The sequence below is a fragment of the Schistocerca gregaria genome, chromosome 4 (assembly GCF_023897955.1).
Source record: "Schistocerca gregaria isolate iqSchGreg1 chromosome 4, iqSchGreg1.2, whole genome shotgun sequence".
In the NCBI taxonomy this organism is placed as follows: Eukaryota; Metazoa; Arthropoda; class Insecta; order Orthoptera; family Acrididae; genus Schistocerca; species Schistocerca gregaria.
Window position 1 is genome coordinate 282,193,584 of NC_064923.1, and position 27,354 is coordinate 282,220,937.

Below are 27,354 nucleotides of genomic sequence, written 5' to 3' on the forward strand. Positions count from 1 at the left end.
TCATCCATAAAAATTCCGTTGTTGTTTGGGACTATGAAGCCCATAAATGGCTGCAAATGGTCTAGAAGTAGTCGAACATAAGCATTTCCAGTCAATGATCGGTTCCGGGCCGGCCCCTATGACGGAACGGTTTTAGGCGCTTCAGTCCGGAACCGCGCTACTGCTACGGTCGCAAGTTAGAATCCTGCCTCGGGCATGGCTGTGTCTGATGTCCTTAGATTAGTTCGGTTCTAAGTATAGGGGACTGATTACCTCAGATGGTAAGTCCCATAGTGCTTAGAGCCATTTGAACCATTTGATCGGTTCCGTTCGAGCGCAGGACCCAGTCCATTCCATGTAAACACCATTATGAAGTCACCACCAGGTTGCACAGTGCTTTGTTTACAATTTGTGTCCGTGGCTTCGCGGGGTCACACTGCAACCGCAGGCATCATTCCACATTTTCACGCGGCCAGAACAGGCCCTGCAGGCGATGTCGTGCTATTAACAAACCCACTTGCTTCCCTCGTCCACTGCCATAGCCCATTAACGCCAGATTTCGCTGCACTGTCCTAATGGATACGTTCGTCGTACGTAATTCTGAGGTTATTTCAAGCAGAGTTACTTGTCTGTTAGCACTGATAACAACGCAAATACCGCTGATTTCTGTCAGTAAGTGAAGGCCTTTGGCCACTGCGTTGTCCATAGTGAGTGGTTCAAACATGGCTCTTAGCACTATGGGACTTAACATCTGAGGTCATCAGTCCTCTATACTTAGAATTACGTAAACCTAACTAACCTAAGTACATCATACACATCCATGCCCGAGGCAGGATTCGAACCTGCGACCATAGCAGCAGCGCGGTTGTGGACTGAAGGGCCTAGAACCGATCGGCCAGATCGGCTGGCAGTGACTGGTAGTGCCTGAATTTCGGTATTCTCGGCTCACTGTTGACACTGTGGATCTCGTAATTCTGAATTTGCTAACGATTTTCAAAATGCAATGTTCCATACGTCTAGCTCCAACTACTATTCCGAAATCCTGTTAATTCTCGTCGACCGTCCATGATCACGTCAGAAACGCTTTCGCATAAATCACCTGAGTACAAATAGCAGCTCCGCCATTTCGCTTCCCTTTTGTACCTTGTGTAAACGGCACTACAATTATCTGTATTTGTGCGTATCGCTATCCCATGTCTCTTGTCACCTCCATGTACATGAATTCGTATTAAATAACTTCTGAATTATTCTAGTCACATGAAATGTAAGTAATACTGCAAGAAATATGACAGTCACTTATACACTACCGGCCATTAAAATTGCTACACCAACAAGAAATGCAGATAATAAACGGGTATTCATTGGACAAATATATTGTACTAGAAATGACATGTGATTACATTTTCACGCAATTTGGGTGCATATATCCTGAGAAATCAGTACCCAGAACAACCACCTCTGGCCTTCATACGCCTGGGCATTGAGTTAAACAGAGCTTGGATGGCGTGTACAGGTACAGCTGCCCATGCAGCTTCCACACGATACCACAGTTCATCAAGAGTAGTGACTGGCGTATTGTGACGAGACAGTTGCTCGGCCACCATTGACCAGACGTTTTCTACTGGTGAGAGATCTGGAGAATGTACTGACCAGGGCAGCAGTCGAACATTTTGTGTATCCAGAAAGGCCAGTACAGGACCTGCAACATGCAGTCGTGCATTATCCTGATGAAATGTAGGGTTTCGCAGGGATCGAATGAAGGGGAAGAGCCACGGATCCTAACACATCTGAAATTTAACGTCCACTGTTCAAGGTACCGTCAGTGCGAACAAGAGGTGACCGAGACGTGTAACTAAAGGCACCCCGAACCATCACGCTGGGTGATACACCAGTACGGCAATGAAAAATACACGCTCCCAATGTGCGTTCTCCCCGATGTCGCCAAACACGAATGTGACCATCACGATGCTGTAAACAGAACCTGGATTCATCCGAAAAAAATGACGTTGCCATTCGTGCACCCCGGTTCGTCGTTGAGTACGCCATCGCAGGCGCTCCTGTCTGTAATGCAGCGTCAAGGGTAACCGCAGCCATGGTCTCCGAGCTGATAGTCAATTCTGGTGCAAACGTCGTCGAACTGTTTGTGCAGATGGTTGTCGTCTTGCAAACGTCCCCATCTGTTGACTCAGGGATCGAGACGTGGCTGCACGATCCGTTACCCCAATGCGGATAAGATGCCTGTCATCTCGACTGCTAGTGATATGAGGCCATTGGGATCCAGCACAGCGTTCCATATTACCATCCCGAACCCACCGATTCCATATTCTACTAACAGTCATTGGATCTCGACCAACGTGAGGAGCAATGTCGCGATATGATAGAGAGAAATCGCGATAGGCTACAATCCGACCTTTATCAAAGTTGGAAACGTGATGGTACGCATTTCTCCTCCTTACACGAGGCATCACAACAACGTTTCACCAGGCAACACCGGTCAACTGCTGTTTGTGTATGAGAAATCGGTTGGAAAGTTTGCTCATGTCAGCACGTTGTAGGTGTTGCCACCGGCGCTAACCTTGTGTGAATGCTCTGAAAAGCTAATCATTTGTATATCACAGCATCGTCTTCCTGTCGGTTAAATTTTGCGTCTGTAGCACGTCATCTTCGTAGGGTAGCAATTTTAATAGCCAGTATTGTAAATAGTTTTGTATGAAATTATTGTCCTACAAATGAACTTACCGATAGCGACTAGTATCAGAGTGTTCATAATGTGCATGAGGCTTCATTTCCTCACTTCCCCGAGGTCAGGTTTTACCCGTGTTTCCCTTCTGTTAGACCCTACGTGTTGGCGTAGGTCTACAGTTTGGTGTGCGAGTGGTGTTACGATCGATACACAAGGAAAACTGGAACAGTACTGCACCGCCGAAACAGGTGTTGGTTGGGCGCAGTGCAGTTGCTCGTGGCCGGGGCAGCGGCCGCTTATCTGTGGCACGGAACCGTGCGGGTCGCGTGTTGGCAGGCGCGGCCCACCGACCTCGTCAAATCGCGGGCGCTGCTGTCGGCAGCGGCGAGGGAGCGAAGGAAAGCCAGTATTTCGCAGACCAGTCCCTCAGAACAATAGCGGGCAGAAACCGGCTACTTGCTCCGGTATTTAAAGCGCTGCTAGCACATACACTGAGGTGACGCAAATCATGAAATAACGATACGCACTTACACAGATGGCAGTAGTATCGCCTGCAACGGGTAGGAAAATGCAGTGAATTGTTGGAACCTTGTGTAAAGGCTTCCGGCGTGATTATGGCCGCACGACAGTAATTAACAGACTTTGAAAGCGGAATGGTGTTTGGAGCTAAGCGTATCGGGTAATCTGTTATGTATGAGGCGGAACTGTGGGCCTCGTGGAAAAAGCGGTGGCCCGGCTGAGTCACTCAATTTGACTCTTAGTCTGATCACGAGGTGAGGCCATTAAGTGCACACGTCGATCACGTAGGCTGGCGTGAGGATCAATGAACTTTACTTAAAGGGATGTATCTGGAGCATCTTAGGTGATTAGAAGTTAGTAGACAGGAATACAATTAAATACTTAGCTTTAATTCAGCATCAACGATGAACGTCGATTTCGACTTTGCACAATAATATTTACAAGTGCAGTTATAGACTGAAATGCGAATACTACTTTACAATTCTGATTGCTTCACACATATAGATCAATTGGCAATGCATAAACTGTATGTGGCGCCTGGCTAGGTCGTAGCTACTAACTTAGCTGAAGGCTATGCTAACTAGCGCCTGTGCAATTGAGATATCTGAAGCTATAACGAGTTTCAGGCGCTCAGTCCGGAACCGCGAGACTACTACGGTCGCAGGTTCGAATCCTGCCTCGGGCATGGATGTGCGTGATGTCCTTAGGTTAGTTAGGCTTAAGTAGTTCTAAGTTCTAGGGGACTGATGACCACATATGTTAAGTCCCATAGTGCTCAGAGCCATTTCTATAACGATTGAACCATTCCTATTAAAGTCGGCTGTAGAACTGACCAGTGCGCTAGCTTGTCTCGTAAGACCAGCCGAGTGGCTGCGCTCGGTCTGCTAGCGTCGACAGTGGCGACTCGCGGGTCCGATGTGTACTGACGGTCCGCGGCCGATTTGAAGCCGACAACCTAGCCAGTGTGGTGCCTTTCGGTGACACCACATAATCCGCTTCGTAAATTCTTAGGGAATTCGATGTTCGGAGATTCACAAAGTCAATAATGTGCCCAAAGTACCAAATGTCAGACATCACCTCTGACCGTGGACAACGAGTGGCCGGCAGTCTCACTTAACGACCGAGAGCAGCAGCATTTGAGTAGAGTTGTCGTTGCCTGCTGACTAGTGACACTGCATGAAATATCCTCCTCAATGTGGGACGTATATCCGTTAGTGCAGTGCGACGAAATTTCGCGTTAATGAGCTGTAGCAGCAGACGGGCGACGCGAGTGCCTTTGCCAACAACAACACATCGTCTGCAGCAGCTCTCGTACCTTCGTGACCACATCGGTTGAACCCTAGACGGCTGGACAGCCGTGGCCTGGCAAGATGAGTCCTGATTTCAGTTGGCAAGAGCTGATGGTAGGGTTTTGTGTTGTCATGGAATGGAATGGGTCCTCTGGTCCAACTGAACCGATCTGGAAATGGTTGTGTTCGATTACTTGGAGACATTTTGCAGCCATTTATGGACTTCATATTCCCAAACAACGTTGGAAATTTTATGGATGACAATGTGCCTTATCATCAGGCCACATTGCTCGCGATTAGTTTGAGGAACATTGTCGACAGATCAAGCAAATTGTTTTGCTACCCATATAGCCTGACAGGAATCCCATCGAACATTTATGGAACATAATCGAGAGGACAGTTCGTGCTCAAATCCTGCACCGAAAACACATTCAGAATTATCGACGGCTATAGAGGTGGTACGGCTCAATATTTCTGCAGGGGCTTCCAAAGACTAGACTACGCCACGCCGAGTTTCTGCTCCCACACTGGGCAAAACGAGATCTGACACGATATTAGGAAGCATCTCATTAGTTTTCAACCACAGTAGATGTAACTGGCGTATCTTCAAAGTTATACACATCAAATATGCCAGGCTTAGAGATTTATTTTTCATACCTACTTAAGTTCTTTGATTGAGTGCTAATTTTAAAATAATGATGACTGAAAGTAAACTCCTGGAAATTGAAATAAGAACACCGTGAATTCATTGTCCCAGGAAGGGGAAACTTTATTGACACATTCCTGGGGTCAGATACATCACATGATCACACTGACAGAACCACAGGCACATAGACACAGGCAACAGAGCATGCACAATGTCGGCACTAGTACAGTGTATATCCACCTTTCGCAGCAATGCAGGCTGCTATTCTCCCATGGAGACGATCGTAGAGATGCTGGATGTAGTCCTGTGGAACGGCTTGCCATGCCAGTTCCACCTGGCGCCTCAGTTGGACCAGCGTTCGTGCTGGACGTGCAGACCGCGTGAGACGACACTTCATCCAGTCCCAAACATGCTCAATGGGGGACAGATCAGGAGATCTTGGTGGCTAGGGTAGTTGACTTACACCTTCTAGAGCACGTTGGGTGGCACGGGATACATGTGGACGTGCATTGTCCTGTTGGAACAGCAAGTTCCCTTGCCGGTCTAGGAATGGTAGAACGATGGGTTCGATGACGGTTTGGATGTACCGTGCACTATTCAGTGTCCCCTCGACGATCACCAGAGGTGTACGGCCAGTGTAGGAGATCGCTCCCCACACCATGATGCTGGGTGTTGGCCCTGTGTGCCTCGGTCGTATGCAGTCCTGATTGTGGCACTCACCTGCACGGCACCAAACACGCATACGACCATCATTGGCACCAAGGCAGAAGCAACTCTCATCGCTGAAGACGACACGTCTCCATTCGTCCCTCCATTCACGCCTGTCACGACACCACTGGAGGCGGGCTGCACGATGTTGGGGCGTGAGCGGAAGACGCCCTAACGGTGTGCGGGACCGTAGCCCAGCTTCATGGAAACGGTTGCGAATGGTCCTCGCCGATACCCCAGGAGCAACAGTGTCTCTGATTTGCTGGGAAGTGGCTGTGCGGTCCCCTACGGCACTGCGTAGGATCCTACGGTCTTGGCGTGCATCCGTGCGTTGCTGCGGTCCGGTCCCAGGTCGACGGGCACGTGCACCTTCCGCCGACCACTGGCGACAACATCGATGTACTGTGGAGACCTCACGCCCCACATGTTGAGCCCATTCGGCGGTACGTCCACCCGGCCTCCCGCATGCCCACTATACGCCCTCGCTCAAAGTCCGTCAACTGCACATACGGTTCACGTCCACGCTGTCGCGGCATGCTACCAGTGTTAAAGACTGCGATGGAGCTCCGTATGCCACGGCAAACTGGCGGACACTGACGGCGGCGATGCACAAATGCTGCGCAGCTAGCGCCATTCGACGGCCAACACCGCGGTTCCTGGTGTGTCCGCTGTGCCGTGCGTGTGATCATTGCTTGTACAGCCCTCTCGCAGTGTCCGGAGCAAATATGGTGGGTCTGACACACCGGTGTCAATGTGTTCTTTTTTCCATTTCCAGGAGTGTATAATCTTTCTTCCAAGAAGGTGTGAGATGTGTTATTGAACAGTTTTTTTGCTCTTGGGCTTCCGAAATTTTTTGTTTACGCAACATATGACCTATTTGCAGCAGAATTACAGCTATCTTTGTAAACTGACGAGTACGCATACGAAATTAGGTCAATACAATCATATTGGCTCAACCAATCCCGGCAGGAGCTATTAGTTCCCTAATGTTGTTTCAATAATTCTAGAAATTGACAGTAGCAGGCAGTACAATTCAAAGCACAAGTAGCGAGACGTCCGTACGTAGTTCTCTTACGCATTGCGTCCAGCTTTCGAGCGACAGATGGCTCGGCCGATGAGGTAATCGCGGCCCGACCTATGCTCGGGCGGAGCCTTTTTAGCTCAAAGTTGTGGTCCGAGTTGTGTTCGGGCTTGGTCTAAAAGTGCTACCGGCTTGCATCGCTGCGCCCTCACACGTCTCCTCACCGTCGTTTCTTCTGTGCCCTTTCACAAGTGTTACCAGCTTACACGAGTCGCACCACAATTACAACATTTATTACATTCATTTGTGTGTAGTGTCTGTCCTGTTGGACATGCCCGACAAATGTACATCGGGTTTCGTTTCGTCTCCCAGGAATAAAGATCGCGCTCCGAACGTGGTGTACATGCACAGACACACTGCATTGGTGTACGACAGGTTGGGAGTTTGGATTTGTCGAGAAGTGTGTCCGGATGGCCGAGGCAGTTAAGTTGACCATTCTAAAGTAGAAAGAAATGATAATTAAATCAATACCTTAAGCTGTCGACAGGAGTTGATGTATATCAATGGGGACAGTTGGAAATGTGTGCCCCGACCGGGAGTCGGACCCGGGATCTCCTGCTTACATGGCAGACGCTCCATCCATGTCAGCCACCGAGGGTACAGAGGATAGTGCGAGTGCACAGATTTATCCTTTGCACGCTCCCCGTGACGCCCACATTCCCATCTTAATGTCCACATACTACATTCGTAGATCCCTGTCCACTACACTCATTACTCGCGACAGACTATCTTACCGAGTCCCGTAAGGGTTCGGGCAATGCGTGTGCATCCATACAGAAGAAGGACAATGGCCGGTTAGCCTTTACTATAGAGAGATGGTACCTGTTCTTTCGGACATGTCCCAAAGAACAGGTACTATCTCTATATTCTAGAGTAGCGTCGCAACCGGGTTCGGGTACCGGTCCGACACGAGTTTTCAGCTCGCGTTATTGATGAATTTTAGTTCATACTGCCGCCATCGTTTGGAAAAATTTGGGTGAATATGGCAACTGTAAGACTTGTGTGGCCAGAAAAATATGACTATCCAGCCCCAGCAATGAGTTCACGCTTGCGAAGTAGCGGTTAAAGAGTTCTCTATACTATTACCGTTTTTCCTTTATGTAACAACTATCAAAATAGCTGTAAAAACAACTTACCTTGTCCATTATGGATTACCTACACAGGATAGATGGACATAAATACTAAAAATTGCATTGGATAATAGTCAGCTGTAATATTTTATTTTTATTGAAAACTACCGATTTCGGTCATGAATCTGACCATCTTCGGCTCCCCTGTACCAACACAGAATAACCAAATAACATATGTACACATTTATTATGCATCGCTGCGCCTCCACTCGGCTCCTCGCCGTCGTTTCTTCTGTGCACATTCACAAATGTTACCAGCTTACAGATGTATACAGTTATTGTCCGAAGTGCCTTATGAAACATTGTTCTTCAATCGTACAAACATTAGACGCCAAGTGTCACATATGACAAAGAAATACTTACAAAATGGTGTTCAGCTATGCATTGCACAATTGCACTGCCCACTGAAACTCTTGCACTGAAGTGACAAAAGTCATGGGATACCTCCTAATGAAGTGTCGGACTTCTTTTTCCCGGGCGTAGAACAGCAACTCCCTGAAGGAACATTCAGCCATGCTCCCTCTACAGCCGCCCACAACGGAGAAAGCGTTACCAGTGCAGGAGTTTGATCGCGAACTGGACTCTCGATTACGTCCCATAATTATTCACGTCGGGACATCTGAGTCGCCAAATAATTCTCTCGAATTATCCAGAATGTTCTTCCAAACAATCGCTAACAATTGTGACCCTGTGACATGGCGCATTGTCATCCATAAAAATTCCATCGTTGTTTGGGAATGTGAAGTCCATGAGTGGTTCCAAACGGTTTCCAGGTAATCGAAGGTCTACATTTCCAGTCAATGATCGGTTCAACTGGACCAGAGGACCCTGTCCACTCCATGTAAATACTACCCACATCTTTTTGGAACTACCAGTAGCTTTCACAGTGCCTTGTCCACAATTCCGTTCCAGGCTTCGTGGCGTCTGCGATACACTCTAACCCTACGACCAGCTCTTACGAACTGAAATCGGGACTCACCTCACCAGGCCATGGCTTTCCAGGAGTCTAGGGTCCAACCAATATGGGCACAAGCCCAGGAGAGGCGCTGCAGGCGATGTCATGCTGTCAACAAAGACGCGGGTCGGTCGGCTGCAGTCATAGGTCATTAACGTCAAATTTCGCCGCACTGTCCTAGCGGATACGTTCGCCTTATGTCCAGCATTGATTTATGCTGTTATTTCGCTCATCGACGGCTCAGACCCTTGTACGGCTAGCCTGATTTAGGTTTTCCGGGATTTCCCTAAATCGCTTCAGGCAAATTCCGGAATAGTTCCTTTGAAAGGGCGCGGCCGACTTCCTTCCCCATCCTTTCCTAATCCGATGGGACCGGTGGCCTTGATGTTTGGCCCCCTTCCCCCAAATCAACCAACCAACCTTCACTCATCGTTGCTTCTCTGTTAGCACTGACAACTGTAACCAAACACCGCTGCTCTCGGTCGTTAAGTGTGAAACGTCCTCTTAGAAAAATTATGAATTAATGTGTTGGTAAACTTCTACGTTATTTGATACAGAGACAGCTGAGTAAAACTGAATGTACTCCAACAGTTTCCTCTTTACTTATTCTGATCATCACTAAACTGATCCACAATATTTTTTTAGCTTAACGCAATCTGACTTTCAATAATCCCTACAAAAGAATGGCCCTGACTAACAATAACATACACCTTTCATGAATCACTCACCTCACAAAAATCTTCGTCCGCTCATAGTAACCTCTCAAAACTCCGGCATCTCTCTCTCCACTTCCGTGTCTATTTACTCAGTGTAAAACGTTTCATTCTTAATAAAGCTTTTTATGTGTTCAAATGGCTCTAAGCACTACGAGACTTAACATCTTAGGTTATTAGCCCCCTAGACTTTGAACCAATTAAATCTGACTAACCTAAGGACATAACACACATCTATGCCCGAGGCAGGATTCGAACCTGCGATCGTAGCAGCGGCGCGGTTCCAAACTGAAGCGCCTAGAAGCGCTCGGCCACACCTGCCGGCCTTTCTATGAGTAATACTCATGTATTGTGAATAGCGAACACACTTGTACTTCGCTATATTCATAAAGATGTGAGAAGTTTCAACTGAATACCTATAAAACTATAGCGATAGCGTATCTCCAAAGGGCAAGTTCAGAGATCGTCTACTGCGTATAGTGTAATTAAATTAATTCTCTCGCCCAAAATATTGGACTTAGCCACGTCAGACTTTTATTATGATTACTTACCTGTGTGCTGATTACACATTTAAATTGAGAGCTTCATCGGCCATCAGCAAAGGAAGCAATATTTTTTTTTTTTTTTTTTTTTTTTTTGATAACGTGAAGTGGTGCATTACTAGCCTAGCGGCTAGTCGGGACTGCGTAATTAATCAGGCGTTCCCTTAGCCGTCCGCACCGCGGCTTTATATATAAGAACGCTGCGCGAGAAAAAAAGGCCCCAGTTCTCTCCAGACGCTGATTAGCGCGCCACCTGTGCCGGGAGTCGCGTCGCGTCGTTGCTATAAACAGCCTCGGATGCCGTAATAAGTTACTCGGGATACGCGTAACCAAGAAATCATTTTCGAGTGAGTGTTAATTCTGGGATGACTTTAATGATCTATCTTCAGTTCGCGTATGTCGTATTTTTACGTGCCGCCGCGGGACAGACATTCTACCATTATTTAGCGTGGCGTTTGATGAACTTTATCATCAAATTATGGCGAGCATTTAATTTGAACAGTTATAGTTGCATCAGCGCATTAGACTCTGAACTGCTCTGGTAGTTGGATTGTGTGGATTCTTTTTGGTCTGTGACTTTCAGAATATAGTGAACATTTTAGAGTGAATCGTTTTTGATTATGAATCACAGACAATCTCCTAATCCCTCAGAGCCATAAGCTGTAGCTATAAGTGTATTTCTCAGTTGAAGTGGGCACTAGGAATTCTAATTACAGGCTTCACGTTTTGCTAATCACTTTCTGGTTGCCAATGTTGTAGTTAGAGAGCCAGTGTTGAGAACGGCAAACAACAGCATTAAATAAATCATAGGAACATTTATTATTCATTAACAATAATTTCCATACGGCGCCCCACAAGTCCACCAGACATTCTCACTGTCGTTTGAAGCCATTTTAACTATTTTTCGACCGTGACTGTCTCAAGATATATGTAAAGGTATTTTTTTTTAATTACCGCTACACAGACTTTCTCAACTATTGTATTACTTATTTATCTAGCGACATGTTTCGACGGTTATTCCTAATCTTCAGACTAAATGGCATTACAAAAATAACTTTACAGTAAGGTCATGCTGATGTTATACAGTCTTTTCGTAAATGCTGTGGTCATCGTATGGAAGAAGAGAAAAGCTAGTAAGCGGCGGCGTCACTTGGAAAGCTTGACTGATGTTTGCACGGAAATGTTTTGTAACGGTCACTCAATTTATTCTTCTGGCGTGGCAGTCTCGCTGTGAAGCGTTGAGGTGTTTCCATTTCCTTGGCTCTCTTGGGCACTGTTCACAAATTGTCACTAACATAGCAATAACTTGGAAACACGATCACAAGCAGTTCTGTAGTGTAGTGGGTAAGATGGCGGTCGATGACTATCGATTTGTCGACCTATGTGGTGTCAGATGTTTACCTATTTTCTGCACGTCTTGTTATCGTATTACAGACGTAGGTTGACGAAATATATTAAAAATTGAGCTCCTCATACAATATTATTGAACACATTATGATAAAAACTATTTATTTTACATATTTCTAGGCTATTGCTAGGACTAGAGTCAAACGACTGTCACGTTATGTATCTTTTATTCTAGGAATACTGTATTGAAATTGGAAAAGAAATGCGAATTTTTGAAGTCTGTCATTTCATTCAGGATCTCGTTATTCCTCATGTGGCCATAGATGAATATTTCCATTTCTTCCAAGATGTCCATTTTCCAGCTCTTTTCTAAATTATGTAGTACTCTGAGATCGTTGTCTATTATAACACTGTGTCCTGTTTCACTTCTATGTTTCGCTATAGCTAATTTATTCGGTTTGCCAAGTCTGAAACAGTCAATGTATAAAGCGGGTTTTAATATCTCCTCCCGTTTGGCCACTGTAATATTTGTTGCAATGACTGTATGTAATTTTATAAATTGCTGCTTTGTTAAGTTTCTCTGTGGGATGTGAGATGTCCTGTATCAGTTTCATTTTTAAGTTGTTGTTGTTGGTGGAAAATGTGATCCTGATGGCTGTTTTTTTCTTTTTTTAAACAGCTTGGCTGTTTTGTCTGATATGGTAACTAAATATGTAACGTTTTGTACTTCGGTTTTTGGATGTTGTGTGAGGAAGCTGTGTCACATTGTTGTTATTTTCAGTTGTGCGTTGTAATATTGTGTCAATTTCATGTTCGTGATAGTCATTATTATGTGTAATGTATTTGATAGTGTTAATTTCTGTCTTGTAGTCGGCAGCATTAAGAGGGAATTTCTGTGCTCTGTTTAAGAAGGATCTGAAATCAGATTGCTTAGAGGAAAGACAGTAACTTTCAGTTTCTGCGCAAGCTCTTGAACGTCATACTTCCAAGAAAGCCTGCCGTTTCCCTCAGTCATAAGTATGTAAAATGGTCGACTTCACAGGCAGTTTGACAACCTTTGGACAAAAAAGTTTTCTTTTACAGGAGTCTCATATCACAAATTTTATACAATGCGCCTCTTGAAGTCACGTGTCGATGTTACTGACTCCCTGTTAGCTAGATCTTTTATAGTAAATTCCAGGTGTTTTACAACAACACTCGTCTTGCAAACAGAAAGCTGCTGGAGTTATGTGTCACATTTCGTGGTAGGTCATTGATGTATATCAACAATAGCAACGGACCCAGAAAAGAACCCTATAGAACCCCACTCTTTACATTACCTGCCAGACACCAGATTCTTGATTCCTAATTTCCAATATTGAGCTTTTCCATAATCCCATAATAATTCATCTGATGCAAAAGTATTTGCTTTTGTTAAATCAAAGAAAATACCACACTGAACTCGTATTCGGCCGTTCTGATTTAGGTTTTCCGTGGTTTTCCTAAATCGCTTCAGACAAATGGCGGGATGGTTCCTTTGAAGGGGCACTGCCGACTTCCTTCCCCATCCTTACATAATCCGATGGGACCGATGACTTCGCAGTTTGGTCCCCACACAACCTACCAACCTTCTGTCCTCAATCGTTCAACCCTGTTAGTGCCACAAACATAACTAGGTTAAGGATGGTCTAACATATTTACAATTTTTACCCTGAAGCTTAGGAACGTCCTGTACAGCTTTTTAGAGGATACATATACTTGAACAGTATCTATTGTAAGTGGCAGCATGGCATATCTGAGAGTTAAAGAAGTAAATGCAAAGAGCAGAGGTGTCGGAGGAACACGAAAAGTAATGGTCGGAATAGGAAGACAAACTTTCATTAAGAGTCCAGTTCCAGTACATGAGCATTCCTTTATTTTCTGGGCCAGTACGTTGAATGGTGACAGACAATGACGCCTTTGAAAGCCACTAACATCTTTAGAGTATCACGTGTATAACAACATTCGATTGTGAACACTCGAATTATGAGACAGTTAGTAACTAAAAGGTGAATGTATTCATAAGAAATCATAGAAACTAAAGCCGAATAGCTTTAGAATATGGGAGTTTGGCTCGTGATGTTTGCCACTATTACAAGCAGATAGTCTAGGCATCTATCCGTTATGCTGATAGTTACCATAAAAAGGGCCTCTTTAACGTTATCTGTGCATTGGTTCAGACACACAGCATCAGTATCGCACACGACGCCACAATGGCAACCAGACACATTATTGCGCCTCGAAACATGACTAGAATGCAGGTAGCTAGTAGCGGTGGGCTACAGGTTAACCCTTTCACCCTTGACCTACTGCGGGAATGCATGACTGAGAAGTTAGTCCACCGGAATTACCTCTATCAGGATTGCACGAAGCAGATAACAAGTAGTATATAGCCCCGACCTGGAACTGTTCTGCAAAGCAGAAACATTAATAGCGGTGGGAAGGGCAGGGAAATAAGTCACAGGGCGAGACGGGGCCTGTCGGCGCTACCGTAGCGCCCTGCCATCGCGTGACCCGGTCAGCGTTCCAGACCGCGGCATCTCTTAGGCTGCTGCAAAAACAAGGTTGTCCACCTTTAGCTCATAAGGACTGAATCGAGGGCGTAGAGCATCGGATGTTTACAGATTTGAAATTTAAGGACAAACCCAGCAATCGCGATGAGCGGGAAGGGCTTTACAGCAGCTGTCTTTAGAAATGAATGTATTTAAGAGCACTAGAATACTCTTAAACATGTTTCGTATGAAACAAACGGTAACTGCTCCCAAACTCGTGATGGGTTGATTTCCAAGTGTTCTGTAATGTAAAAAAGATTACTCTGAACTAAGGGGTGACGTTTTGATTATTAAACCAAGTTTTGCTAAGCTTTCTTCTGGAAAATAGACACATACTTTCCAAAAGATCATGAATAACAATTTTCAATAAAATAAATCTATTTTTTCATTCGGAATCATTCCATTCTGGTGTAATACACCATAATTACCTTCAAGATATTAATAAAGTTTGTACTGTTTTTGGTAAGTAGTCATAGAAATATTTAAACACAATTTCAGAAAAAAATAGAAACCGTAGAGCAATTAAGTTTAAAAAGTAAACCTTTAATAAGCAAGAGATTTTGGAATGTTTACCAAATTCTGAACTGGTGTTTAAATGATGCAGTCTTGTGTCTGAATGACGCAGTCTTTTATATAAATGACGAAGAATAAGCAGACACGGTTGAGATAACAGCGTCCTCTTAAAAGGGATGATATACATTGGCGTACTTCATAGAGGGCTGCTACTTGGAAACGGCACAACTAAATCGCGGTCGTGGTAAAGAAAGTCATTTAATAACACTTCTCACCATAACCAAATTCTTTGACTCCTCCGGAGGTATACTCAAAATGTAACTCTTGGTTTTTGCCGAATTTCTGAGCGGACCGAAAAGAAGACTACCTAGAAATTACATAACGGGTACTTTCCAAATTTTCATAGCCCATCGAAGATTGGGAAATGTGCAAGTGCTGTGTCAAATTTACGCGCGAGAGGTCTAGTACTCCCGCCTCCCCCAGCCTCCTAAAAAAAAATTAAAAAAAATTAAGTAATCAGGGTAATTCAGAGAAACATAACTAGTGATTTGAGATAAAATTTTAATACTGTACGAACAGCAGCTATTGGTACGTAAATCAAGTGTCAAAATGTTCATCGCTTCAATAGGGAGCTATGTTACAAGTTAAAAGTTTCAGTCGTGTGATATTTAACAGCGAATAAAAACATTCTAAAAAAGAAACATAAATTTTTTTCTGAAGTAAGATGTAAAGCAGGTGAGAGAAAAATGATGCTCTATATAACGTAAGGCAATTGCAGTGCCGCCTGAGAAGTTCAGTGTCTAACTTAAAAGGGAGGCCATGGCGTTCGGATCACAAATTTACTCCAGACCTGATATTCTTTTAATAGCCCATTAGGAGATCACAGTGAGAAAATGGAAAGACGTACTACTTTCGAAAATTTCGCAAGACATGTTTTACGCATCTGTGACGTACCAGTGCGTTGCTACCTTAGCAAGAGATGGCTGCGCTCATGTGGTTCGCGTTCAAAAATGGTTCAAAAGGCTCTCAGCACTATGAGACTTAACTGCTGAGGTCATCAGTCCCCTAGAACTTAAAACTACTTAAACCTCACTAACCTAAAGACATCACACACATCCATGCCCGAGGCAGGATTCGGACCTGCGACCGTAGCGGTCGCGCGGTTCCAGACTGAAGCGCCTAGAACCACACGTCCACATCGGCCTGCCGGTTCACGTTCAACCTCTGTAATCGGTGGATCGTTGGATCGAGTCCCGTTGATATCATTTTCAACACTAGTCACATTGTTTCGTACACACTGCATTTGGAAGGTAATATGATGAAAAGACATATACATTTCCATGAACTTTTATTGAATTTTCAATGTTACTTGGGTTTTTTTACAACAAATATTATGCGACTTTTATTTCTATAGGCAAGTTAAAAAGTTAATCAAGAGCTTTCAAACCAGTTCATATTTGATTTACAACAAACGAGAAAGCTGTAATGTCGAAAGCATATCCGACTATTAATAGTAAATTACCCTCATATTCTGACACATTGTAACTCACTGTATTATTGAATAAAGTTATTTACACATTTATTTGTAGATGTTTCACTTGGGCTTTCGAAGCCTGTCCCTCGTCTTTGAGCCTGTAACTGCAGATTGAAATGTCCAGCTGCGAAGAAATTCTGGGTATTATTCGCGTAAACAAAGTTGATACTCGGCGTGGTGGCTGATTGGAGCGACTGTAAATGGGAAATGCCTTTGCGGTCGCTCCCATCAGCGACCGCGCCGAGTGTCGGCTTCGTTTTCCCATATAATACCTTACCCTCTGCAGGTACGATATAAGCGATGTCGGACCTCAAGACCTGAAAAAAAAAATGCCTGTGCCATTTCATCATATGACCATTCAAATATAGTGTGTATGAAATAATAGAAGTAGTGTTGAAAAAGTTTTCAGTTAGAGAAACATGAACGGGACTTGATCCAACGATCCACCGATTACGGCGCTTGAATGCTAAACACATGGCGCTGCCATCTCGTGCTCCAGGTCACAACGCATCGCATGTCACTGACACATAAAACGTGTCTTGCGATTTTCTTGAAATGGCCTTAGTAGCACGCCTTACCACTTGCACATTATGTTGTCCTAATGAACTACTGAAAGTGTACAAAGTTTGACAAACTGCCCGTTGGTTTCTGTCTCGGGTTCTTCGGCCGACGTTCATTTGATGATTTTTCTGACGTTTCGCCAGCGCGAGTGGCTGGCAGTGTCAAAGTTTCAACCTCCATTTCTCGTGGCGGACTGGGGCCGAGCTCCCGGCAGCCAACTATACAGGTACGTACCTGGCGCTTCAATGTCCAAGCCTTCTCCGCGGTATTTTCCGGTGCGGTTTTCTTGCTACCTGCGACGGTCGTTCGCTGCAGCACAGGAAGCCAGGATCCGTTTACCTTGAGGTTTTCCTCTTTCTTGTTGAAGTTGTTCCCATGTTTGTGTATTTTTACAGCTTCACTGAACAAGCGGGTGTGATAGTTCTTCTCTACAGCCACAACTTCAATGTCGGCGAATGTTGCTACGTGGTTCGTCTGACACAGCGTATGTTCTGCCACAGCCGATTTCTCCACCTGCCCCAACTTGCAATCGGCTTTTGTACAAAGTTTGAAGTCAATCCGTGAACAGAACGATGTGGCTTCCCCTTGTTAGAATCTTAGATTTCAAATAGTAGTAGAGGACATGTTTCTGGGGCATTGCGTAGACCATGCAATCTCGTTTGTTGTACGTGACTTCGAGCAACACACAAATGCACATCAAGCGTTTCTCTAATCCAGGGGTCTCCAAACTTTTTAGTCCGCCGGCCACATTGACTCCTCCACGAAGTCATAAGGGCCAAGATCTACCTAGTGTGATTAAAGCGCCCTAGCACTCCATGATCACCGTAACGTAAGGCTAAAGGAAAGATGAAATCGCAAAAATCTAAGGTTGTGAAAGGAGCTAAAAAAATATTTTATACGATTTTCTTGCTATGTGTAATTTACAACGTAATCAAAAGAAAGTGAAACCTCGCTTAAGAAGCATCTTCCATAATGATTGATTACTGTGGCTAGTCGCCGAAGTAGCGTCCATTTGAAAGACTTGCACCAGACTCGTGAGTAGAATAAAATGCAAAAAAATTTTTTTTTACTTAAAATGTTTTCGCCAAACTAGTCTATTAACCCTTCTTTTTTTCACTATCGCACGGAGAATAGTCTGTCTGTTTATTGTGCATAGTCACAAGTTTAACCATGACCTTCCGTTTTGTAAAGATAGAGCTCCGACAATGTGACGGTGTATTGGTCGCGATAGGGCTCGAAACTGAATTGTTGGCAGTATAGGTACCACCTCGAATATTTGGCGGGCCGGATACCGCGGATGTCCGGCCAGCTAACGCGGGCCGGTTAGCCGGCCCTCCCGGGCCGTAGTTTCGAGACCCCTGCTTTAATTTATTGCGTTTCTTACTTTTAGACAAATCGTTTCACGAAACATTTGACCGTATCTTTTAAATTTTTTATAGAAATTAAACACGTTTAAATTAACAATTTCATCACTTCCATGGAACAAATTTGAATAATATTATCCTGTTTTGTGATCTAACAACCTTTTTTTTAAAAAAAAAAGAAAAATAAGAATCCGTCTTTTGGTTATTTTGAAAATACTGATATTTTACACACAGTGTATTGTTTCAAAATGGATTTATCCAGGAACATTTGTAAAAATTCTTCAGAAAGTGCCATCTTGACCTGATGTTGTATGTTCCAGGCGGCTCGCAGCTGGATCGAGGCCAGCTTCCAGAAGAGGGAGTGCATCAAGTACATCCCCAACCCCAAGGAGGAGAACCGGTAAGTCGAGCTGCCCTGCCTTCTCTTCGGCACACTTCTCGCAAGGCGGTTGTACCGGCTGAGCCATTGCCCTACTCCTGTGCCCGGCTCAGTGATACCTTGAAGGCGGCTGTCGCACCCGAGAGCCAACTCAGGGTGTCTGTACACTAATGTATTAGTGGCTACGGGTAAAGCTTGTTAACACTGGCAATTATCTGAACACTGTCCCGCTAAAGGGGCGCGCTGTGGCTGGACGTAATACAGGCCGTATTTGATTTCGCCTGGCCTCGTTATATCGTGGTAATGCGTCTCCACACATATATTAATGTTAAACACACACTGGGGCATTATGCATTCTGTTTTATCAGCTCAGTGCAAACTGTTTCCGCAATATTACAGAAATCGTGATAGTTATCTACTTTGACTCATAGCGGCAAAATGATTCTTTTTTCTATTATTGGCTCTGGGATAGAGAAATATATGGTGCATACTTGTCGTGTTGCAGTGTTAGAAAATGTAACAGTATCACGTGCGTAAGTCATGAATTTTTGTACTTTATCCATTAGCAATCGCTGGAGGGCTTCGCTAAACCGTCTATTCTTCGTGAAAAACTCCTTTATACAAAGGAAAACAGAGTTGAAAATTGCGCAAAACCCTTTAGTAATACTGTTACAATTCATAGCAAATTCAATGTTTTGAACTGTTACATTTAAGATTTACTTACATTGGAGATACCTTTTGCATATGCTTAGTTAACGTGCAGGCACTCAAACAAGCCTTGCAAATTTAGAGTGAAGTGGAGAGAGGGAGGAGTGACGTTTCGAAAGTACAGACGATATGTGATGCAGATACTGATCTGAAAAAATTACTTCCCGAATGCGTAGTCTACGACAAGTGTTTCTTAAGCTAAATGTACATCAGTATTCCGCAAGCCACGTGACGGCTTGTGGCGGAAGGTACTTCTGATACTTCTGGTACAACCCCCTGCCCCCCATTCCCTGTTTCACTCCCGAAAGGCGCGCGGAAGAATGATTGTCTGTAAGTCTCAGTATTAGTTCCAATTTCTCAAATTTTCTCATTGTGATCATTTCACTAGATGTACAAGTATGCTGGAGGAGCTAGTATGTCGTCCGACTCTTCTGGGAAAGTAATCTCTTGAAATTTCAATAGCCGCCATCTCTGTGATGCATAGCGTCTTCTTGTAGCGTCTGCCATTGGATTTATTGAGCGTCTTTGCAGAGCTATGCCGAGATCTAGAAGGGGATCAAACCGGACTATGTCCCGAAAGGCAATTTCAGTGTTCTCATATTTATATTCTTGAAGAAAAAAAATTAAACAAAGAACTTGTTTCGCAATGCGCCTAGCAACCAGCACACCTTGGTCTATCGCTTATTCATATGGGTTTGAAACGCATCGTTGTTGGTTGTTCAACATTTTTGAACACATTCTAAGTTGATTTCTGAACGAATAATAAGTTGATTTTTGAATGCGTGCATAGTGTATATGATGTCTCTGCCAGGGGAATCTCCGTCGCATCAAGAAGTAAAAGGGGCTATACGAGATGAGCTGAACAAACCCGAAGGGGTGAATATCATTCGCTATTTGTTCATGTGGTTGATTGGGTGTGTGAATGATAAGAATTGTCATAATTAGTAGCGAAATCCATAGATTCAGACTCTTGTTGTTGTTGCGGTATCGGTCCTGAGACTGGTTTGATGCAGCTCTCCATGCTACTCTATCCTGTGCAAGCTTCTTCATCTCCCAGTACCTACTGCAACCTACATCCTTCTGAATCTGCTTAGTGTATTCATCTCTTGGCCTCCCTCTACGATTTTTACCCTCCACGCTGCCCTACAATACTAAATTGGTGATCCCTTAATGCCTCAGAACATGTCCTACCAACCGATCCCTTCTTCTGGTCAAGTTGTGCCACAAACTTCTCTTCTCCCCAATCCTATTCAATACTTCCTCATCAGTTATGTTATCTACCCATCTAATCTTCAGCATTCTTCTGTAGCACCACATTTCGAAAGCTTCAATTCTCTTCTTGTCCAAACTATTTATCGTCCATGATTCACTTCCATACATGGCTACACTCCATACAAATACTTTCAGAAATGACTTCCTGACACTTAAATCTATACTCGATGTTAACAAATTTCTCTTCTTCAGAAACGCTTTCCTTGCCATTGCCAGTCTACATTTTATATCCTCTCTACTTCGACCATCATCAGTTATTTTGCTCCCCAAATAGCAAAACTCTTTTACTACTTTAAGTGTCTCATTTGCTAATCTAATTCCCTCAGCATCACCCGACTTAATTCGACTACATTCCATTATTCTCGTTTTGCTTTTGTTGATGTTCATCTTATATCCTCCTTTCAAGACACTATCCATTCCATTCAACTACTCTTCCAAACCCTTTGCTGTCTCTGACAGAATTACAATGTCATCGGCGAACCTCAAAGTTTTTATTTCTTCTCCATGGATTTTAATACCTACCCCGAAGTTTCTTTTGTTTCCTTTACTGCTTGCTCAATATACAGATTGAATAACATCGGGGAGAGGCTCCAACCCTGTCTTACTCCCTTCCCAACCACTGCTTCCCTTTCATGTCCCTCGACTCTTATAACTGCCATCTGGTTTCTGTACAAATTGTAAATAGCCTTTCGCTCCCTGTATTTTACCCCTGCCACCTTTAGAATTTGAAAGAGAGTATTCCAGTCAACATTGTCAAAAGATTTCTCTAAGTCTACAAATGTTAGAAACGTAGGTTTGCCTTTCCTTAATCTTTCTTCTAAGATACGTCGTAAAGTCAGTATTGCCTCATGTGTTCCAGCATTTCTACGGAATCCAAACTGATCTTCCCCGAGGTCGGGTTCTACTAGTTTTTCCATTCGTCTGTAAAGTATTTGAGTTAGTATTTTGCAGCTGTGGCTTATTAAACTGATTGTTCGGTAATTTTCACATCTGTCAACTCCTGCTTTCTTTGGGATAGGAATTATTACATTCTTCTTCAAGTCTGAGGGTATTTCGACTGTTTCATACATCTTGCTCACCAGATGGTAGAGTTTTGTCAGGACTGGCCCTCCCAAGGCTGTCAGTAGTTCCAATGGAATGTTGTCTACTTCGGGGGCCTTGTTTCGACTCAGGTCTTTCAGTGCTCTGTCAAACTCTTCACGCAGTATCGTATCTCCCATTTCATCTTCATCTTCATCTACATCCTCTTCCGTAATATTGTCCTCAAGTACATCGCCCTTGTATAGACCCTCTATATACTCCTTCCACCTTTCTGCGTTCCCTTCTTTGCTTAGAACTGGGCTGCCATCTGAGCTCTTGATATTCATACAAGTGGTTCTCTTTTCTCCAAATGTCTCTTTAATTTTCCTGTAGGCAGTATCTATCTTACCCCTAGTGAGATAAGCCTCTACATCCTTACATTTGTTCTCTAGCCATCCCTGCTTAGCCAGTTTGCACTTCCTGTCGATCTCATTTTTGAGACGTTTGTATTCCTTTCTGCCTCCTTCATTTACTGCATTTTTATATTTTCTTCTTTCATCAATTAAATTCAATATTTCTTCTGTTACCCAAGGATTTCTACTAGCCCTCGTCTTTTTACCTACTTTATCCTCTGCTGCCTTCACTACTTCATCCCTCAAAGCTACCCATTCTTCTTCTACTGTATTTCTTTCCCCCATTCCTGTCAATTGTTCCCTTATGCTGTCCCTGAAACTCTGTACAACCTCTGGTTCTTTCAGTTTATCCAGGTCCCATCTCCTTAAATTCCCAACTTTTTGCAGTTTCTTCAGTTTTAATCTACAGTCATAACCAATAGATTGTGGTCAGAGTCCACATCTGCCCCTGGAAATGTCTTACAATTTAAAACCTGGTTCCTAAATCTCTGTCTTACCATTAAATAATCTATCTGATACCTTTTAGTATCTCCAGGCTTCTTCCAAGTATACAGACTTCTTTTATGATTCTTGAACCCAGTGTTAGATATGATTAAGTTGTGCTCTGTGCAAAATTCTACCAGGCAGCTTCCTCTTTCATTTCTTAGCCCCAATCCATATTCACCTATTACGTTTCGTTCTCTTCCTTGTCCTACACTCGAATTCCAGTCACCCATGACTATTAAATTTTCGTCTCCCTTCACTATCTGAATAATTTCTTTTATTTCATCATACATTTCTTCAATTTCTTCGTCATCTGCAGAGCTAGTTGGCATATAAACTTGTACTACTGTAGTAGGTGTGGGCTTCGTATCTATCTTGGTCACAATAATGCGTTCACTATGCTGTTTGTAGTAGCTTACACGCATTCCTATTTTTCTATTCATTATTAAACCTACTCCTGCATTACCCCTATTTGATTTTGTGTTTATAACCCTGTAGTCACCTGACCAGAAGTCTTGTTCCTCCTGCCACTGAACTTCACTAATTCCCACTATATCTAACCTATCCATTTCCCTTTTTAAATTTTCTAACCTACCTACCCGGTTAAGGGATCTGACATTCCACACTCCGATCCGTAGAACGCCACTTTTCTTTCTCCTGATAACGGCGTCCTCTTGAGCAGTACCCGCCCGGAGATCCGAATGGGGAACTATTTTACCTCCGGAATATTTTACCCAAGAGGACGCCATCATCATTTAATCATACAGTAAAGCGGCATGCCCTCGGGAAAAATTACGGCCGTAGTTTCCCCTTGCTTTCAGCCGTTCGTAGTACCAGCACAGCAAGGCCGTTTTGGTTATTGTTACAAGGCCAGATCAGTCAATCATCCTTGCAACTACTGAAAAGGCTGCTGCCCCTCATCAGGAACCACACGTTTGTCTGGCCTCTCAACAGATACCCTTCCGTTGTGGTTGCACCTACGGTACGGCTATTTGCATCGCTGAGGCACGCAAGCCTCTCCACCAACGGCATGGTCCATGGTTCAGGGGGGGGGGGGGGGGGTGATGGTGGCAGTGAGAAAAAGGACAGTGATTGTGACAATCATGTTGATAATTACTGCAATCACGCCACGATGGTAATGTTGTTGGTTGTGTTGTCATGAAATTTAGTAATGAACCATTGATAGCTTGATAAAATTGCTGAATGACAACAGTAAATGCACAGGGTTTCCCCTGTTGTGAGTCCATGCAGCACTCTCTCCCTCTTGGGAGAGGAGTTCAGTATCCGGAAGTGAGCGCCTTCCCGGAGCCCTCGCTGTAACGTTATCAGTCGTCTCCCAGATGCGCTCTCTCCTCCGTCGGCCCCACTGAATTTTCTCGCGCGCGGGGTATGGGCGCGTGGCCAATATCGCCGCAGCCAGGCCGGGAGAATGGAGCTGGCAGGAACAGGGGTGGGGGCAGACTCCGGGCGGCAGATGGAGGTGTCTGTCCCATCCGCCGCTCGGCATTCACCTCGCGACGCCGCGGTAAAAGCACTTTAGCCCGTCTTATTGAATCCTCAAAACAAACGGGCCAGCACCTCTGGATCGTCGTCAGTCACTTGCCACCACCAGGCGTGGAATATCCCCCCCCCCCCTCTCTCTCTCTCTCTCTCTCTCTCTCTCTCTCTCTCTCTCTCTCTCTCTCTATCTATCACACACACACACACACACACACACACACACACACACACACACATTGTCTTCTGTTACAGATCAGAGCATCGCAAAGGTTCCCAGTAGGGTAACACAGTGTTCGCTCGAATTTTTTCGAGGCAGAGAACCGTTACTGTTTGCACTCAAAGACTTCACATGTTACAGTTAAATTATTCACCAGAGCAGTAGGATGCTCTCACTGTTCATTTCGCAGATACTGGTGGAACAACTTCATATTTAGAATGTTTCGTGGTTCTGGATGCAAATTTAGAAGCTGTACGACTGTAGCAGATGACATTAAGATAGTTGTTTGAATATCGACAAACAAATGGCTTCTGTGTTTCAGGAGCGAATCTGTAAAACAATATTTTTCACTCTCCTACGTCTGAGATAGAGGGAGCAATATTAATTTACAGAAATTATTATAATCATAACCACATAACATTCAAAGCAGTTATGGAATTTATAAATGGATGTATTCATATATTCTGTGTGAATGCCCCCCCCCCCCCCCCCCCTCTATGGGAGCGGAGATAGCTTGAAAAGGGTTTCCAGCTCCTGACATGCACGCTGCCCTTCATGAGAGGTATGTTACATGTGTGGTATCGGCATGCATTGCGCGAGTTACAGATGGACATGAATGAGCAGGGAAAGAAGGGAGGAGGAGATTGATAGAGGTGGAGCATAAGATGGACAGATACAGAATTAGAAGTAGGATATAAAGGAGAGGGGGATAGAGAGAGGGGAGGGGGGCAGATACACAGGGAGTAGGAGACAAAGAGATGGATGAGGACAAGACAGGCAGAGAAATGGGTGAGGAAGAGATTGTAGGATGGAATGGGGAGGAGAAGACGTGCAGAGAGTTGGAAGGGGTATGAGAGAGTGGACAGAGAGGGGGGGCAATGAGGATATGGACAGAGAGAGGGGTGAGACATGGAGGTCCACAGGAAGAGGTGGAGGAGGAGATGCACATAGAGGGGGTGAACGAGAGGGACAGGGATAGGGGAGATGGACATAGAGACATGGGGAGGGAGAGACGAACAGAGAGATGGGGGGACGAGATGGACAGACACGTCTTAGACGTGTTAAATGGGCCCTGGAAACATATACTGTGGTGACAATACACCCAGTCGACAAAGCATAAGGAAAGGTTTAACAGTTGGGAACGTTTTGGACAGCTCTCAACTGCAAACAGCTATCGACTATAAAATTTAAACGATATCCGTCAACATAGCACCAGCTGAAATGTGGAGTTTCCACAGAAACGTCAACGTAGCATCAGCAACATTCAGGCGTTTCCATATAAATTCGCACAAATCCGTCTCACCTGATGTCTTGAGGCAGGCTCATGAGGCAGTGGCGCACTGCACACTCCATCTGTCCATATTCATATTACGGCGCCGTGACAATAGTGTTGCGTCTAAGGCACTGCAAAGACAGTCCACATTATTTCACTAATGATTACATATTTGAATAAATCAGTACTCATCTTCTGCACAGAGAGACGGGGATCGGAGACATGGACATAGAGATCGGGGAATCTGTACAATATAGGTGTTGAATGGGCGTATGGGCGAAGCCACGGGAAAAGGGCTGGTAAAGTAAAAAAATATCCTGAACTAGTCTACGATAATTGTGGACAAGTTTTGAATAAAATCTTCTAGGTCGCTTAATATGACTTCATTCATAAAGTAGTTCCAACTATGCCACCATCAGATCAAAACTTCAAAATTTTAAAAATCGTTTAGTATCGATCAATAAAAGCTATGCCCACACGTGGCGATTTAGACAGTTTTATACGCAAAATATGACCAAAATCAACCTTTTTTATGTTACCCGTCTGGTCTGTCAGCCAAGGAAGACAAATCAAAACGGTAATACGACAAAAAATGGCTCTGAGCACTATGGGACTTAACTGCTGAGGTCATCAGTCCCGTAAAACTTAGAACTACTTAAACCTAGCTAACCTAAGGACATCACACACATCCATGCCCGAGGCAGGATTCGAACCTGCAACCGTAGCGGTCGCACGGTTCCAGACTGTAGCGCCTAGAACCGCCCGGCCACCCCGGCCGGCGGTAGTACGAAATATCAATGTTTTTCTTTTCTTGGCTTCTTTAACTCTGTGCATTGTATCCATTTCATAATTGATATCTTTTCAACCAGCTAATCAACGCCGCACGAAACTACAATCGATTTCCTTTTGATACGTGGTAAAATGGCGTTGAAAACTGGACGGACGGATAAGGTAAGAGATGAGGTAAGAAATGAAGGAATGACTTCCATGATACTATACTGCGCCATAGAGGCAGTAAAATGTAGAAGATAACATAGACGGGAATATATTCTACAACAGCCGTGAAATCGAGCGTAGAGTTGAAGAGGTCAGCATGGGAAAGGAAGTCGTGACAGCTCGAATTAAACCTGTATGAAGACTGACGGAGAATGAGAATTGAAGATTGATTTTAGCTGCATCATACGGAGTAAAGTCACATGGTGAATATATTCTTTTCGTACGATGTACTTCATCTGCGTTTATTTTCTCTTGATTTTCAGATTGCAGAAGTAGGCCTGTGTCAGTTGGCGGTTCAGAAAAGGGCTTTTGTCGTCTGGTTACTTAGTTACCGGATTACGTTATCGAGTAACTTGAGTCAAGAATTGTTTTATGCCACATTTGTAGTTTTTACGAGGAGCGATAACTTTTGGACATAGTTTGCACGTCTGTTTTTTTACTAAATATCTGCTTCTGTGATTTTTAAAATCTTTGTCATGTCTTTTTGTCATCTGCAACAGTAAAAAAAACTACAAAATGCGCAAATTCATTTCAGTCACTATATCTCTGAAGGACGTAAAATATTTTTCACTGTGCACCTAAACATTCTCTTTTTATTAATAGCTCATTGTCTTACATAAAAATTTTCTTTTGATTTTATACACCTTGAAGGAGTAATATTGTGCATGTCATCTGGCTCTCTCCCGTACAAAATTTTTTATTTGGGTGTTTATAATTTACATACGTGTCTCATGTTCCTTATGCTGAGGCGAAAAACTCTCCTGGCTGTTGCCTAGGCAGTTGTGGAATACTGCCTAACAACCACACGCAGGTTAGTCGCTACAGCAAAGTACCAACTGATAATCCGAATCAGGTTCCAATCAGCTTAACGATCGATCATGCTAACTAGCGCTTGGCTTTAAACTAACGGGTTCAGAGATAGCTTCATGAAACAGTCAAAGGCACCAAAACATTAATTT

General features: G+C 44.0%; 1 protein-coding gene across 3 annotated transcripts in view; it reads left to right on the top strand.

Annotated features, from left to right (window-relative positions):
* The window catches only part of LOC126365851 (transient receptor potential cation channel trpm), a 1,785,347-nt gene that overhangs the window by 627,649 nt on the left and 1,130,344 nt on the right, over window positions 1-27,354 (top strand). For all 3 annotated transcript variants that reach the window (XM_050008509.1, XM_050008510.1, XM_050008512.1), the window contains one exon: window positions 18,455-18,534. In XM_050008509.1, the coding sequence (XP_049864466.1) occupies window positions 18,455-18,534 (80 nt within the window). The remainder of the gene's footprint in view (window positions 1-18,454; window positions 18,535-27,354) is intronic.